The 18,181-nt window shown below is 39.8% G+C and overlaps 1 protein-coding gene across 4 annotated transcripts in view; it reads left to right on the top strand.

The window, feature by feature from the left end:
• LOC133540699 (transcription factor SOX-6-like) overlaps positions 1-18,181 on the top strand; it is a 213,816-nt gene that overhangs the window by 189,139 nt on the left and 6,496 nt on the right. For all 4 annotated transcript variants that reach the window (XM_061883555.1, XM_061883544.1, XM_061883536.1 and 1 more), the window contains 3 exons: positions 2,413-2,518; positions 14,828-15,001; positions 17,780-17,996. In XM_061883555.1, coding sequence (XP_061739539.1) covers positions 2,413-2,518; positions 14,828-15,001; positions 17,780-17,996 — 497 coding nt within the window. The remainder of the gene's footprint in view (positions 1-2,412; positions 2,519-14,827; positions 15,002-17,779; positions 17,997-18,181) is intronic.

The following is an 18,181-nucleotide window of genomic DNA, read 5'->3' as shown; positions in this document are numbered from 1 at the left end:
ACCCTGTGGGCAGAGCAGCAGGCCTCCAGCACATGTTCTGTGGTCTGCCAGATTAAAGCTCTCTTTACAGCACTGACAAGAGCTCCTTTTTGGTTTCCCCATGCCCAACAAGTTCTATTCCTTCTTCTGTGACGCACGTCTTCACTGGGCAGCCTTGTGCAAGTGGAAATGCATCCGCAACCAAAATTTGAAGACAAAAGACCTCATGGGCCCAGCAGATAATATTATTGCGACGGCAGCTCTCTGCAGCACGGGGTGTATATGTAGTTGTGTGGGGTGGAGTGTACATGCTGAAGTCATTTAAGGGATGAACTGGTGGCTTGCCAGCGGTCGTGGTGGACCGTTAAGAGTGTTCACTTTTAGCCTTTGTTTCCCTCGCCTATTAACTTTACCCCCCTCATCATTCATTCTTTTCCAACAACCTTAGTTTATGCACCGTTTTGTTGTTACTCTAATCTCTAAAATCTTACATACTTCCTTTCCCAAGATGTTTTTTTATACAAGCAATAAAATATGGCGGTGCTCTTCATCAACTCTCTCTTTCTCTTTTCCTGGCAAGACAGACCGCTTCCTTCGAAGCTGCATGTCCTTTGCTACTCCTCTGTATCAGAGTGATCAGTAAAAATTTTATGACACTATAAAATAATAAAAGCGGCATTAATTTATCACAGCACTTGATGCGTGGGCAATAAAGAAGCATTAGTTCAGTGAACATTTTCAAGGTTTAAAACAAAAACCACGTATGGACATAAATTACCCCACGTAGAACCAATAAGTATATTACGCACAGTATATAAAATTTTATGGAAATTTGTGCTGCCATATTGCACTGATCGCATGATGAATAATTAGCACAGCAAGCAGAGTGGAGGGTAGGGAAGTTACTTTGGTTAGACCTTCACATGAAATATAAAAATGCTGGCTGCCATGAACATTTTTTCTGTATGATGCATGGCCCACTGTCCAACACAGTGCTGATATGCTTACCAATCATACGACTAACATCGAGGCTCAACTGGTTATTAATGAAACTTATTGATGGATGGCCGCTGTTCTCTTCGCCTCTCAGACCAACGTGATGCTTAACGATCATGAGTTTATAAAAGGACTTGATTGATCGGAAGGGACCAGTGAAGCACATGGGAGCAATGACATGACAACTTTATTACATAGACAGAGCAGCCGTGAACGCTGCATCTTTCTTGCAGACTGTCCCGGTAGCATTTGAAGCAGCCCACTGCCCACCCAGCTAATCAAACATCAGTCACTTTGTCATCGGGATGAGAGCTTCTTTCATTAAGAGCAATAATCTGGTCTAGTGATGAATACGGTTCCATGCGTGCGCGTGTCGTGAATGCGTTCTATTCTTTTTCCGCCACTACATACGTCATCATACAAAAACACTTGCAGCAAATAGCAATACGTGATGGATGGAGGGTTGGTTGTGCATTCATTTAGATGGCGATGAGTATCAGGTAGAAAGAAAAAAAAAACACATCTTGTATGGATGAGTAGGAACAAAACGGTGCAATGCATTACAAAGAAGGGGCTTAAAGATTCATGTGCATTGTTTTGGTGTGGCAGGGGGGCTGTTAGTAGCATGTAAGGACTCTCTACCTGGGTTTTTTTTTTTATCTGTTTAGAAAAGCGAAGCAGAGGTCAGTGCAGGCAGCACATCGTTGGCAGACACCACACTCACCCTGGGAATAAAACAAACGCGCTTATTCTCTTTGCAGAGTCAAAGTGTCCATCATGTAGTTGAGTCTTTAGAGAGGAAGACAGCTCCTTGCTAAAACCCTGTCTATTCACTGAGGAAGTAGGTCATTCAACAATGGAGCCAGCAGAAGTCGCCACTCTCCCCTTGCATAATACATTAAGTGTAATGTGCATCAACTATTCAGAGGCCTCCCAAATGCTGTTATTTTATTCTGTAAATGCACATGGACATGACATTCAATATTGTCACGGCGCCTTGAATGACAGGGTTTCATTGTGCGTCAAGTACAACACGATGCCAAGTTGAATCTGGGCTCGGGGAAAAAAAAAAAAAGGCGACACGGCAAAGGGGAAAACGGTGTGTCTTTCAAAGCATGAACTCTGAATAAATGATGGCAGCTGAGCTGCGGGCGGTGTAGAGTAGAAGGCAGCGTGTAAGGACAAGATTACAGAGGAAAATCTGAGCACTGCAAAGAGGGCCACGACCCTATTGTGTGCTCAGGATCACAAAAGTCTAAATCTATTTAGAGCACCTCTTGGCCTTACCCCTGCCCGCTGCTCTCTATTATAGAAAGTACCAAAACACACCATGATAGGTCTAATTAAAAGACTGTACATTAAAGACTATTTTCATCTGGACTGTCCTTATGATGCTAGGACCTGTACTAACCTGCACTATGTTTACTTCCTTTGCAGGAAAGGGCACATTTTGAGAGCCTCGGGCACCACCTTGGAAAGCTGGGAGAGGATGGCAAAATTGGGCACAGAGTTATTGACCTAACCAGGCCTGAGGATCTTGACGGTAAGAACATAAAATGTTTTCCCCACGCAAAGTTACTGCAACACGTTCGGTCCGTTTGTTGAGAATTCATACTTACATTTTTAAAGTGGACTTATGATGATTTTAAACTTCATTGAAAACACGTTACCACGTCAAAGTGTTTACAAGGTACAAAGAAGAAGAACCATGATAAACATTATTAATTTACTGATAATCTTATTTTACCATATGAAATACAAGTTACTTTACTAATTATTATTTATTTCTTTATATTTTAATGGTATAATTTACGGAGTATATTTGGAATAAATTGAGAACAGGAAGTCAACAAAAATGGTAAAAATTGCTATGTAAAGGAAAAGCGGGAGGTTTAAATAAGCTCTGCTTTTTCCTACTCCTTTCGAACATGTTGAAAAGAAAAACTGGAAATTGTGATGTATCATGTTGTAATTGTATGCATGTTCAAAATAAACTCAAACGTTAGGGCAGTGGTTCTTAACCTTGTTGGAGGTCCCGAACCCCACCAGTTTCATAAACGCATTCACCGAACCCTACTTAAGTGAAAAATAAAATGTTTTTTTTTCTCAAATTCAACACAAAGTTATATGATTCTTTTTTTACTAGTGCACAAAATGAAGCGTGCATGAACATCACTTTGTTTAAAGAACAAAACCAACACAGTACATAAACTCACAACAAATGACACACCTGCAAATCAGTTTGACTTCTGCTGTAGCCGCATCCATAATACGCCGATAGGGAGAAGTTTTTATGTAAACCAGGCCTGGTCTATTATTTTGACTCAGGGGCCATATTTTGAGAAAAAAATGTCTCTGGGGGCCGATATATCTATTTTTAGGAACACCAATACAAAACCTTGCAATAATGTCAGATCAAATGCCAAAAACGTTATGACAGACCGACCACTTTAAACAATAGAATGCAATTTTAAATTTTTTTACTGAATGAAACACCCTGAATGTACATGAAAATAAAAAATGTGGGATTTACAATATTATCTATGAAGGATAATACACTGAATATTGACAACATATGAATGTCACCCCCCTTCTCCATCCACATATTTTACAATCAAGCGAAACACAACAAAAATGCAACAAACAGCGAAATATGAATGCAAATGGTAAAAAACAAAAACACCTAAAATCTGATATATATGAATATATTGTAACAATCTCTTTCCACGACTGTCCCTGACACCCGCATTTTAGGCTCTGGAAACACTCCCCACCCACACTGCTTGGGGCCTGGTCTGAGCTGCTGTTACTTAGATGACCAAAGTAATTAATTAGATGACCATAGTAACTAATTAGATTACCATAGTAACTAGTATATCATGCAAAAGTGCAGATTTCAACCATTGAAATACTTAGTATAGTTCAAGACTTACGGTCATTATAAAACATGACTACACATCATAATGGTAGCGACACTTTCCATCTTAAAGATTAAAAAAAAAATATTTGGGAATGTCCAGCGGGCCAGTTTTAAAAGCTTAACGGGCCACATGTGGCCCCTGGGCCTTAATTTGCCCAGGTCTGATGTACACGATGAGTTGGGTGTGACTTGACCTCCACCGAACCCTCTGAGGCCGACCCACCAAACCCCTAGGGTTCGATCGAAACCAGGTTAAGAACCACTGCATTAGGGTAAGACACGCTGTCACTTGGGGGGAGCCAGATGAGGGAGTTTCGGGCATCTGATCCGGACGCCCCCCGGACGTCTGCCTAGGGAAGTGTTTAGGGCATATCCAATCAGGAGGAGGCCGGGGGGAAGACCGAGGACACATTAGGAAGACTCTGTCTCCCAGCTGGCCTTGGAACGCCTCGGGAACCCCCGGGAGGAGATAGACGAAGTGACTGTGGAGAAGAAAGTCTGGGCTTCTCTGCTTAGGCTGCTGCCCCCGCGAACCGAGCTTGGATAAGCGGAACTAGATGAATAGACAGATGGATGACAACATGTCGTTGTGGTCTAGATAATATGTGTTGGAAATGCGTTGGTATAAATTTTGGGTAAATTTTGCTCCACTGTCAGTTTTATAACCGTTTTTTTAAGCTGTCTGCAAAATGTTTGTTTGTGGAGGCATCACAATATTGCAAATTAAACCATACTCCACCTTTTCCACAAGTTTTTTTTTTTTTTTAAATTGCACCGTTTGAAAATGTATTTTGAAGTTGTTGCCGCTATTTGTTTTCCTGTCACGTTTGGAAATGAACTTCATAAATAGTATAGAGGGAACTTGGACACAGTATTAGGTACACCTACACAAGCTCCAATTAATTCAGAGCTGCATAAGAAAAAGCCCGAAATTTCAAAATAAGTATGTCCACCTCGTTGTGACATCACAACATAGCCATGGCATCCAAAACTGCATGCCAGGCCAGAATGCATGACCCTCATGATTTGATTCTTTGACATTATTTAAGACGAGTATGCAACATTGTAACATTTATAAGTCAGATTAGATTAAAATCATCATGAGTACCATTTAATATTCTAACAACAGTTTCCCAGTAAATCGCCTATGTCACAACGACTTGGTCTGCAAAGACTTGGCTTTGGGACCTGGTGGTTAGGGTCTAGACACAGTAGACTTGTGGAGATGGGTGTACATGGTAGACATCAGGGGCCTGTGGTAAATGATGCTTCAAACGAGAGCAGGTTTTCACAGGTAGGTGAGCTGAAAGACAAGGGTGCCTTAGGACAAAGCTGGCTTTTCTCCAAGCTGGACTCCTGCCGCTGTTGTGCTTGTTTGAGGTCTCGGGCACAGGAGAGTAAATTTTGCTAGCACCCAAGTGACAAAGCGTCATCCCTCTTTGTGGCCCTGGCTTCACCACAGAAGCGAGGACGACCCACACTGCACCAGTGTTTGCCTGACATCAATATTTGGAGCTGTTTCCATGACACTTCAGAGCAAGGCTACAAGCGAAAATGCTTCTGACTCATCTTTGATACCTCACAGTGTCTCAAGGCAGGAGGATAGATATTTCTCAGGACAATGTAAGCCACCGTCATCTTTCTGCGGCATCACAAATAAGACTCTTGTTTCCATCAATGCAGTTGTCTTCCTTTAGTCAGGTTCATGTCGCATTCAATGTGTCAATACACATTCATCTACAAACGTATGTTTCCCATATGTGAGTCACAGCACCAGAACTCATCTCTCTTGGACTGCTCATCTAATGCTCATTCTCCCAGTGGGAGTTTTCCTCCTGTAGCATTGGTGGAGTCAGGACTGAAAAGGAGCACACACCAGGGCAGTTGCGTCCTTTTAATTCTTTTACGGGGCCAAGGGAAAGGCTCATACCAGATGCCTCCCATCAGTGTTCCCAGTGGGCTATGGATTATAGGAGCAGGCAGAGGTCATAAGGAGAGGAGAGGTCCTGTTCCCAGAGGGAGATGGCTGGGAGCCAGGCTAGTAGGCATAACTCAAAATACAGCATCAACACTGTGAATACAGTAAAATAGCAAAACACATACTGTTGATGGATGAGGAGCAGGATTTTATGATGTGAACTACAAAGTGTTAACTCAACTCACAACATCTTTACTTCTTGTTGTAAGAATCCCTGACATAATACCTTTGCGAAATAGAAGCATCTCGAAGCAGTTTTGTGCTCTCTTTAATTATTTGTAAGTCTATCATTAAGTTATTTTTATGGTCAAAAGTCATCCAGATGTGAGGGAGAAAAAAAGGTTATACATTTTAGACGTCTAGCATAGTTAAGAGCTTGCATTTGGATTTATCTCAAACACTTTCCCCCCAGTAGTAGAGTTTGATGAAGTGGGAAAATACACAAAGAACCTCCCAGTCATTGCAGAGGGTGTGAAAGCCCCTCAGTGTGATCTCCAGAAGCGAGCAGCCGTTGCACTGAGCCGTCCCTGTGTGTTGCAGCAGCCCCTCTGTCATCACAACAGCTCGAAGAAGGCTTTAAGTTGCTTAAGCTAATATTTGCAAAGTGTGTAGCAGCGGCAAAGACTGGAAAGCAGTAGCGGCGAAAGGAATGGAAAAGGCTAAGATTTCCCTTCATTTTACAAAGCCATCAGCCACCCACGGGAACTCACCACTAACTTATTAGTTCTGATAAAAACCTTAGCAAATACCAAACAGGCTTCAGCCCATTTTTGTTGATGTGGCACCATGGAGTGGGGTGGTATCTCTAGCTGTGAGTCCTCGTGGGATGGAAGAAAGATTGCAATATCAGTGGTAACTTTTCTGATGTTTATTACGACTTGATTGTTTGAAGGAGGTTCTGTTGTTGTTTTTCTTCTTCTCTGAGGTCGTGAGACTCAAATCCAGTTTTTATTGCAGAGGAAGGAAGCTTGGACAGGCAGGCAGGGCCATAATAATTCATTGCCACAACAGTTTGGACACACAGTTGGTCCATACAAATTAAAATGAGTAGAGATGGCCATAGTTGATCGTGAAAAAACAAGGCAAAATGGAGCGCACTAATTGGTCTGTTGTTTTTGCCTCCCGTCATTTGTAGTCAAAACAACATGACCTCAACTGTATGTCAAGTTGAACTTCATCCATGCAGAGTTGTTCAGTACGACACTGACACACAACATTTAGAAAGATATTCTATGATCCGATTAAAAATCTGATTTCATATTTATTTTAGCATTAGGCTAAATTACTATTTTTCATCATAGTTTATTGAGTAAATTAATTCAAATAACCACTCCCAAATAAAGATTTTGTTTCGTATGAGTCAGAGGCTTCGTTCACAATTCCGGGTTTTTTTGTCCATACATGTGTGACCTGTATCAAATTTTTTCATGTCAATGTGAACAGTGAAATTACGAATTTTTTAAATCGGACCCACGTTGGTATTGTATGTGAATATAAATAATATCGAATGTGACTATATTCTGATTGCTCCGGTCATTTGCATTCGAACTATACGTCATCAAATAGATTGCAGCGTCAAAATTGTTCGCTAAAATAGATGGTTGCAAAACAAATGGTTGTTCAGTGGCCTAGGGGTTAGAGTGTCCGCCCTGATATCGGTAGGTTGGGAGTTCAAACCCCGGCCGAGTCATACTAAAGACTATAAAAATGGGACCCATTACCTCCCTGCTTGGCACTCAGCATCAAGGGTTGGAATTGGGGGTTAAATCACCACAAATTATTCCCGGGCGCGGCACCGCTGATGCCCACTGCTCCCCTCACCTCCCAGGGGGTGAACAAGGGGATGGGTCAAATGCAGAGAACAAATTTCGCCACACCTAGTGTGTGTGTGACAATCATTCGTACTTTAACTTTAAATGAGCAGAAAACAGGCAAAAATGATATTATAAGAACTCACGTCAATGTTCCACCACTCCTTCCTCCGACTGCTCACCCACACGCTTTTCAGCGCAGAGCCGACATCGAAGACAATTTAGTGTTTTTTTTTTATCTTTCATGCGCAATAATTTGCTCTAGAAAATGTTGACTTTGATTGCACACAATCCTTGAAATTGCCACAAATGAGCCACGACTGAGACCTACTAGAATCGTCTACTTGAAAAGCACCAGCGACATGTAGATGTATGTTGGCCGTGTGTTCCCACTGGTTTGCACGTGCTAGTACAAACACACACACGGATTCAGGCCGACATTTTGAATGACGAAGAAAAAAAACGGTGATTGACACGTTAAATGGGGTTTAGCTCTCTCGTAATTTGTGTCACTTTAATTAGCATGCTTTGAGCTCTGTCTCGAGCACCATGCACCCCCATGTCTTGTTTGCACATAAGCATTAACCCAACCGGCTCTTGCTCCTAGGGAGAGGTTCTATTGTCGCCTCCAGTCAGAGGTGGACAAATGATCCCAACAGATTTGCGTGATTGTGGCTCGTTCTTCTCATTTGTGACTCACTTTCTTGAGTCAATTGTAGCATTTTTGCTGCACGGGCACGGTCCGAGTGATTGGATAATGTCGAGACAATGACCAGAATGGGCTTAAATGTTTGTCTGAAGTGGATAATGTTCAGTCTATGAGGAGGCATCCCAGCTGCATACATGCATTGGCAGCCTTCAAATGTACAAGTAGGCTGTCATTCTGTGTGCCTGAATGCAGCCTGAAGAGCAGAGCTGGTGAGAGGTGAGGAGAACTGGAGCACTGCTCTCCTCTGGCTGAGTCCACGGTCAAGTCTAAGCCTGATTTTCTTTCACTTTCCCTGCTCACCATTTGTATTCCTCTCCTCCTCACCCCTGTAAACATAAGTCATTCCCCTCCTTGTAATTCATGCCGTTCATCTGCGAGGTTTACAGGAGAGACAAATTAAAAGGGGACTGTAAAATCCCTCTGTCGCACGTGAGTCACGGGCCTCATGAATCACAATAAATTCTAGCACTCCCTCTTTGTTATAAACCTCCCTCCCACCTTTTAAAGTATCGCCAACAGGGCTTGCCCTGTCACTGCTAAACATCTGTGTTTATTTACACAGTCGCACGCCCAACTAACTGATTCCTAAATGTCCTGCCATGCTGAGGGAGACAAGATGTACTTTAACGCGAATATGCAAAGTGTCATCGCGGTGTCATGACCTTCGAGTGAAAAGATGGAAAACAATTTTAGCAGCAAATTGCTTGTTCTGGATTGAGGGGATTTGATGAGACTGGCTGCTAATGTGGAGCTTGTGTCTGATAGACTCATATATTACCTGACTAGATGGGAGGTGGCACGTTTATCCACACAGAAAGCAATGCAAGCTTCTGTGTTTAAATGATTCAACATAAAGTTTTAAAGGGCAACTGCAATTTTTTTATTTATTCTGCCTATCATATACAATCCTTAAGTAAGAAAAGTACATATATATATTTTTTTTATGCATTATAATTAGTAAATACATTTGAGCAAAAGTCTGCTTACAATGGAGCTTATGGCAGTCACTCTATTCTTCCTTTAAATTAGTCTAAAAAAACGTTCAAACACCTCTATCAACATTTTATATACCGTATTTTTCGGACTATAAGTCGCAGTTTTTTTTATAGTTTGACCAGGGGTGCGACTTATACTCAGGAGCGACTTATGTGTGGAATTATTAACACATTACCGTAAAATATCAAACAATATTATTTAGCTCATTCACGTAAGAGACTAGACGTATAAGATTTCATGGGATTTAGCGATTAGGAGTGACAGATTGTTTGGTAAACGTATAGCATGTTCTATAAGTTATAGTTATTTGAATGACTCTTACCATAATATGTTACGTTAACATACCAGGCACCTTCTCAGTTGGTTATTTATGCGTCATATAACGTACACTTATTCAGCCTGTTGTTCACTATTCTTTATTTATTTTGAATTGCCTTTCAAATGTCTATTTTTGGTGTTGGGCTTTATCAAATACATTTCCCCCCCAAAAATCGACTTTTATATGTTTTTTCCTTCTTTATTATGCATTTTCGGCAGGTGCGACTTATACTCCGGAGCGACTTATACTCTGAAAAATACGGTACACACTGTGAGTATATATGTAATGTAGTAACATGCACATTCATGATAACATGTAATTGTTACGTATTTTGCTCATTTTAAGCATACAGCGGTGCATTAATTTAAAAAACGCAACACAGCGTTTACTTTTCCCTTTGACAACATCCCTGATTTCTACTCACTGTAGACTTCATGGGAGACAACAAACACAATGAAACATCACTTACTATACAATGTCTGCTCTCGCTGGGAGGCCAACTGATAGGATGCTGATATATTCCTGTTTAGATGAAGAATGACTCATAATCCTTGTGAAGAAAATAGGGGGTTATTTGGGTCATTTATGCCATTTCCATAGTCCAAATTGGCTGTTAAAGTGTACCAACTTCCCAATTTATGTCCACGTTAACTTAGTATCCTAGTAACATGGTTTATAATATAAAATTAACTTTTACCAGAGAGAGCAGCTCACCATCTTATGATGTCAATACAGCAGCATAAGGAAGTTACCTCTCTCTGATCAATGCGCTGTTAAATGTAGGTCCCTGACATTAGCGCCTATAATAAAAAAAAGTGCAAATACTTGGCGAATACTAGTATTGTTAGCGGTTTTTCAATCGTTTTTTATTGGGTTTTATGCTCGTAAAAGACGCAAAACACAGACTTTTATGTATTTTAATTTACGAGATAAAATGCATTAAAACGTGTTTGTGGCCTTAATAAGGATAGTTAAATATTCAAAAAAAAAGCGCAGTACAGTGTAAAGTTGTCGCACAAAACATTTATGGGAAAATGTTGTCATTATGAAAAAATATGTTTAACAGTGAAAGTATAAACAATTAATTCCACACATATGTTTGGAGTCACTTTACCATTTTTTTAAAAAGCTATATGTGATGGCAACAAGGAGTGTGATAACCATAGAATTGTAAATGGCTAAGATCTAGATAATTTTGGGTTATAATTAATTTTTCTGTACATTTACATGATAAAGCACATAATATGTTCTTATTTCCAAATTTGAGGTCGACCAGCGTGGCTTGAACTTTAAATATGACACATCACATTCCGATTTTAAAGCCCACCAAGCCCGGCGTCACGGTTGCATATGACAAGGCAGGAAAAAATAAACGGGAGCCAGTCACATGCATTTCTGCATGCACTCCTGGTTAACTATGGATGTGGCACAAGCTGATGGAAGGCAGTTGTTTTTTCCCTCGCCATAAGAAGCTCACCTCTGCCCATATGCATGTGCACCAGTATATAAATTGCTGAATCAGTGTCAGTGATAGAGTAATGGCCCAGGAGGCATCGTAAATTACGGCGAGCGATCCCAAGGTGCAGACACTGGCTGTCTTGTCTGAGTGAGCGCTGTGCTCCTGAGCTAATGAATACCTTCATCTGGCCCCGGCAGTCAGCAGATTGGCCTGCGTTGATGGATACTGTCAGCCCTCCGCCACTCCACATTTCATTGCACAATAAACATGCTTGTCAAAAGCAAACAAAGTGAAATCAATTCATCCTGTACAGTGAGTGCATGCTAAATGAAATTAACGAACTGTGGGCTCCAGTGACAGCAGCGGTAGTGTATTATTTCCGCCTGTAGCCTTCCGGAGGCTAAAGATGGATGAAATGCAACACTTGCTATTTCTGTATCTGCTGCTACAGTATGTGTGTAAGCAAATACCTTTTAGTTCACGTATAGCAGGGGTGTCAAACTTTGTTTCATTGAGGGCCACATCGCACTTATGGCTTCCTTGTAACAGTGACTATATATGCATTTCTTTCCTCCCTTCAAGAGAGCACGGTTTACCAAGCCAAACTCCTTGGAGCCAACCCCAGCTGTTGACAAGACAAAATGTATTGTCAGCCTGTGAAACATGTGGACCCAGAAAAATAAAAAAATTTGCCGCAGAAATTTGTACAGAAATTATGGTACATTTTTTTTTATGCCAAAATGGAAAGAACAAATACACAGTAAATTTAGTAAAATTAAGTACTTATTGCCAGACTTTTGTGGGCCAAATAAAATGTTGTGGTGGGTCAAGTGCTGTCAAATAATATATTTTTTTAATCATCTTAATCACACTTTCAAATTTGGATTAGTTGTGATTAATCACATGTTACATTTTTGTATACGTGCCTTCAAAATTTAAATGGACTTATAAAACAAAACAATATTTTGACACAAGTGCAAATTTATCGTCAAAATGTCATCAAGGAACGTTTCTTAAATGTTTTACCCGAATGCACATAAGTTATCTTAATCTAACAGTTTTATCTGATGTCCCAATGGAGAGTATTTTGAAATAAAATTTGCCAGTGAGCACACAAGTCGGAATCCACTCACTCATCATCGCACTGATCTATGCATTGACCACTCAGTGATCAAAAATCGCTCTGCCTTTCAGGTATCTGTGGTTAAGGTAAAAGAGCGTATACGGTCAAAATAAATAGCACGATTAAATTGCCTGTACACATGATTAATGCAATAATTTTTTCTGATTAATCCATGAGTTAACTTATTTTTGACAGCCCCCGGTGGGCTACATAAAATGATGTGTAGATCTGACCCCCAGGCCTTGACTTTGAAACCAGCGACGCATAGGAAACCAAATTGGATCACCATGTGAAAACAAAAAGCCTGCATGCACATTAATGCGAACACAAATCACACAGTAGTTGAAAATATGTAATGACTATGATCAAGTTGTGCTGCAAAGAAAGGCCGGATGTTTGTTTTGGGACTTTCTTCTAGATTCTACATTGTTCAATGACGTGTTTTGGTGCTTTTAATGACAGGACAGTGATTCTGAGTGGCCGCAACTATAAGAAAGTAAAAACTATAGCTTCTGTGCAGTGTCACAATATTTATTTTTTGCCTGAGGCCTCTAGGGATCATAAATGTTGCTCTTTACTGTTAAAGAGCAAACATCTGCTGGAAATGGAAGGAGGAATCCCTTTGTACTGTGAGAAACATGTTTGCAAGAAACATGCAGAAACATTCTCTCATGAACCACAAACACAACAACTCTTTTTCTGAATTAGAGACCCTCAAGCTGGTCAGAATTGGAGCGGAACAGCAGTGTCTTCAATGATTATAGCAGAGTGAAAGTGCGGCATGTGGATTTGGAAAAAATGTCTCCGCAGAGCTCGCCATTACTCATTTAGAATTAGATTTTGTTTGTCATTTGAAATAATAATAGAAATCAAACCCCAGGTAATGTGTGCCAAGCTGCTGATGGAATGGTCTAATGAGAAGGCTTCACATGTGGATGATGAAATATGCATGAGTCATCCCAAGCTTTCTTTTGCAGACTTGAGATCATTAAAGATGTATCGTAGCATATGGAAGGCTTTTTTTGTCTTATTTTTTCCAGCCTTGTTTATCAACATGTTTTTGTTTGTTAAAATATTCATAGTGCTTTTATTTAATTCTTTCACATCTTACTTATAAAAGGAAGCAAATGTGCATGCAAACAGAAATCATTATCAGTCTGATGAACAGTTAAATCACCGAGAAGCTCTCTTCTCTGCCGATAGTGAATGGCCTGATTGAGAAAGCGACTCATCACAAATGTGTGAAGAACACACTCTTTCTCCAACTCGCCGTCTTTGCTCTCTTCTTCCCAAACTGCCTCGACTTCTCGGTGTGTTATTTGTTTTGGCACGCGGGAACATTTTATGGATGCCAAGCTGAAATGTAAGCAACTGATGAGAGAAGTGGGAATGTGTGCACACAAAACATGCAAGTATCCACTGCAGTTTGTTTGTTATCTTTTTTTTCTTTTTCTTTTTTTTAAATCATACAGAACGTCCAAATATTATACGTACTCTGTTTATATAACATTTATACACTTGCACTTCAAAATATTGAAACCATTATTTAATTATATTTCTTTTAAAGAAAATGTTACATAATACCAATTTTAATAACTAATGACTGTTTGTAATATTAAATTACTTATGACTTTTACATACTTGAGTTAATTTATACTATTCAACAATATATTGAAAGATGCAAAAGGTATAACATAAATTAAAACAAAAATACCCCTTGTGTATGTACAAATGGACGAACAGATAAACTCTGTTAATACCATGATGGATATTAAGTAATAATTGTTAAATAATACATTTCAGTGATCATTTTCATCTAATTTTCAGTGAATCTATCGGATAGGCAACTATAAGTCTTGGCTTCAGCTTATTCCTTTTTTGGTCATTCTTTTTGTGTGTGTGTGTGTGTGTGTGTGTGTGTGTGCGTGTGTGTGTGTGTGTGTGTGTGTGCGTGCGTGCGTGCGTGCGTGCGTGCGTGCGTGCGTGTAAATGATTGCTAATATGTCAAATCTGTGCTTTTAAATTGATCACTCAAAATGGTTGATTATATGACCGAAATAAACTAATTTCTTTTCATTTAATCTTAATACATATAATGAAATATGATTATAAAAATATTATTATGATCATATCTATGCAATGTCACAATAAAAAAGATAATAATAAAACATATTAGTAATCTATGATGAAAAATTACATTTCTGCAAGTAAAAAAGAGACTATGATATAATAATACAACTAAAACAATTTTGAAACCTGAGATAAAGGATCATATTTCTGCAAATAAAAAAAGACTATCTAGAATTGTCTTTACCAAAAACATCTGATAATCTCAGCATGAACAGACGCAGGACGTGTAGAAGGCGAAAAAAGGGCTTATCATTGAAATTAAAGACTATGCTACTGAATAGAGACTGTCAATGTTCACTGTGTTGCATCATATAGTAAGCAAAGTAGAATTTTAGGATGACTCGTCAGTTTACATTGAAGTCAATGGAAGTGTGATCAACCCGAAACATAATCTTGTTGGTCAACAGGAGGCGCTGGATCTACCGAGGCGAGAGTCTTCAGGGAATCGAGAGGAAGAAACAACAACGAGCCGCACATTAAAAGGCCGATGAACGCATTCATGGTGTGGGCCAAAGACGAGCGGCGCAAGATCCTGCAGGCCTTCCCTGACATGCACAACTCTAACATTAGCAAGATTTTAGGTAAGTCGAAATATCTTCCATCCTCAAAATGTGTTTTCAGTTGTGTAAAAGAGCCTTTCTTCGCGCAACTCAATTGTGGGTGCTTCCAAAGTGTAACGTTACTAGAGTATGCGGGGGAAAAGCACACAAATGATTTAGAGCCTATGACTAACATAAGTGTTTGTCATAAAAAATGACAGAGGCTAAATGTGTGTTGTCCTCTTAGTAGTCAAGTCCATACATCAGGGCTGTTAAAAGGTGCGACAAAAGATCACGTCGTCTCTGTCCACTACTTACTGTCTGACTCCAAAGAATGTCTCTTGTCTCGCTCAAGTGTTGAAGCTCCTCAGCGCTTGCAAGACAGTGTGGAATGGAAAACTCTTTGAACCCTTGTCAGCTGCAAATAACGGAGGTCCACAGTAGTACCACAAAGATGGAACACAATACATTACTACTGGAACTCCACTTTGTTTGAATGAAAGGAGCATTCATCCATTCCAGAGTCAAACTGTCATAAAACCTTTTTCATAACATACATTAACCATCATACAAGTGTTTACTATTGTTAATGCCGTCATTGAGTTGCAGCTGTTTTAATCAACAACATTTACTTTACGCTGAGTTACAGTAGAAAGTAGTATGACTACACACTTTTTTCATTCAATCAATGGAACATTTCATATCGATATGTCGATATAAACTTAGCCAGACACTTGTTACATAATTATCACAGTAAAAAAAAGTATGTACCATATTGAAACGAGTATAATACAGTATTATCCCTACTAAAAAAGATAGATCGTCCTATAGTCAGGTTGTAGATTTATTCAGTTTGTAGATTTATTCATGCAAAGTAACAGGTGGTGTCAAACAACATCCACTTAAGAATGTCAGAGCTTTTTTCCTGACACTCACACACACACTAGTGACATAGAACGTTCCTTGAAAAAGGAGTCTTTGAAGTCCGAGTTATATTGCAAATTTTAGGATAAGAAATATAATTATATTTGAATAGGGATGATTCCGTTCATTATTGTTCCAAAACAATGATTGCATATGATGTGCTGGACATATTTTACAGCTAATTCTAATGCCCGACTCCTATCTCTAGCTGTGCTTTTAAATAAACAACACACTCTTCTAAAACACCATAAATCAATCAATATACTGAAATAACACATAGTGAAATAAAATAGCAAATACAAGGTAAGATCTTGAATAAACAATAACAGGGCCAAGGTAATGTGTACATCTTTGTTTTTCCTTTAGCCAACACTTAACATTTATACATGAGATTAATTTGATATCTGATGGTAATGTATTCCATAGTTGACAGCCTGTGATGAAAAGGCAGATTGTCCAAATTTCCAGTATGTAGTTCTTCAATGTGATATTTTACAGTTCCCAGCCATTATGCCCATAATTTGCTTATTATTATTGTGTCTTTAATGTTCCTGAAGGGAGGCTCTGGGGTTGGATCATGTAATTATTTAAAAATAGACCTAAATAACCAGAAATTAATACAACTATCAAAATGTAATAGATTGCATTATGTCCAATATTTGACAGTGATGCCAGCGGATGGAATTGTGTCAATTATATCAAGCAGAGTCATCAAACAATTTTAAAAAACAGTTTCTATTTCACTGAATAGTAGGAGGTGTAACGGTGCGTCTATTTGTATTGAACCGTTTCGGTACGGGAGTTTCGGTTTGGTTCGGAGGTGTACCGAACGAGTTTCCACACGGACATATTAGGTAGCGCACCGCAGGTTGTGTAACAATGCAGAGCTGCGCATTAGGACAACATGCAAAAGCCAGAGCTAGAAGACCCTCCTGCCTTGTTAACATCTCCCGTTTGGGAACACTTTGGCTGCGCGGTGCGATACAACAATGGAGGACGGAGGTGGGCCGACATTGTTGGGCAGCAGTAGGGTACGCTTCTGCCAACATGTCAAACATGCTAACTCCTTTGAAGCGTCACCACCGCATTCAAACAGCCTCTCCTCGGCGAGTCAGGCAGGGCTGAAGCAATAACAAATGTTTTTATAGCAGCAGATTTAAGACCATCCATCCATCCATTTCCTACCGCTTGTCCCATTCAGGGTGACAGGGGGTTGCTGTATTGCATTAAAAAAATGTTTTTTGACCCACTTCTATGGTGGAAGAACAATAACACCATGTATCCTCTTACTGCCAAGTTAGCCGGGGGGGTGGGGTCAGGGGAGTTGATGAACGTGGACCCCGCCTTAAACAAGTTGAAAAACATATTCGGGTGATACCATTGAGTGGTCAATTGTATGGAATATGTACTGTACTGTGCAATCTACTAATAAAAGTCTCAATCAATCAATCAAAAAAAAGCACTTTATATGTAGAAAGTTTTGTTAAGAAACCATTCTGAGCCTTATCTTATTTAGTTTTTATTTTATATATGTTGACCACATTAACCCTGGCAATAGACCCTGTGTGTATATGTATGTTATGCCATTGTTTACAAATTTGTTAAATAAATAACCCAAAAATGTATATTTTGTTGTTTTCTTACTGTGCCGAAAATGAACCGAACCGCGACCTCTAAACCGAGGTACGTACCGAACTGAAATTTTTGTGTACCGTTACACCCCTACTGAATAGTCTTCCAAAAACAAGTCTTGGGAAAGATCGGTTGTCTTAAATCCTAGTTTATAAAAACACAGTGATACAGTTGTTGAAAGAAAAAGTATATAAGACATAGCAGCGTGTTATAAAGACAAACATGTCCAACCTTTAACCGGAGTCAATGTAACATGTGGTGCAGGCTCCAGGTGGAAGTCCATGTCCAACCAGGACAAGCAGCCATACTATGAGGAGCAGGCCCGTCTGAGTAAGCTCCACTTAGAGAAGTACCCCAACTACAAGTACAAACCACGGCCGAAGAGGACCTGCATCATCGACGGCAAAAAGCTGCGTATTGGAGAGTACAAGCAGATGATGCGTTCACGGCGGCAAGAGATGAGGCAGTTCTTCACTGTAGGGTAAGGCGCACACTCACCAATTACATGCTAAATAACAATGACTGCACTTGATGATGTAACAGGAGATCCCACAGGCATGTGTTGACCTAACCCCCTGCATGTGTGTGTTTAAATCAATGGTAGCGATTTCATAATTTTAGACAATAGCAAGCTGCAAATGGGCCATGAAGTGCAGAGCTTAATAT

This window comes from Nerophis ophidion, linkage group LG02 (genome assembly GCF_033978795.1).
Source record: "Nerophis ophidion isolate RoL-2023_Sa linkage group LG02, RoL_Noph_v1.0, whole genome shotgun sequence".
NCBI classification, from domain to species: domain Eukaryota; kingdom Metazoa; phylum Chordata; class Actinopteri; order Syngnathiformes; family Syngnathidae; genus Nerophis; species Nerophis ophidion.
The sequence above is the reverse complement of the archived record's forward strand: the minus strand, read 5'-3'. Positions and strand labels throughout refer to the sequence as shown.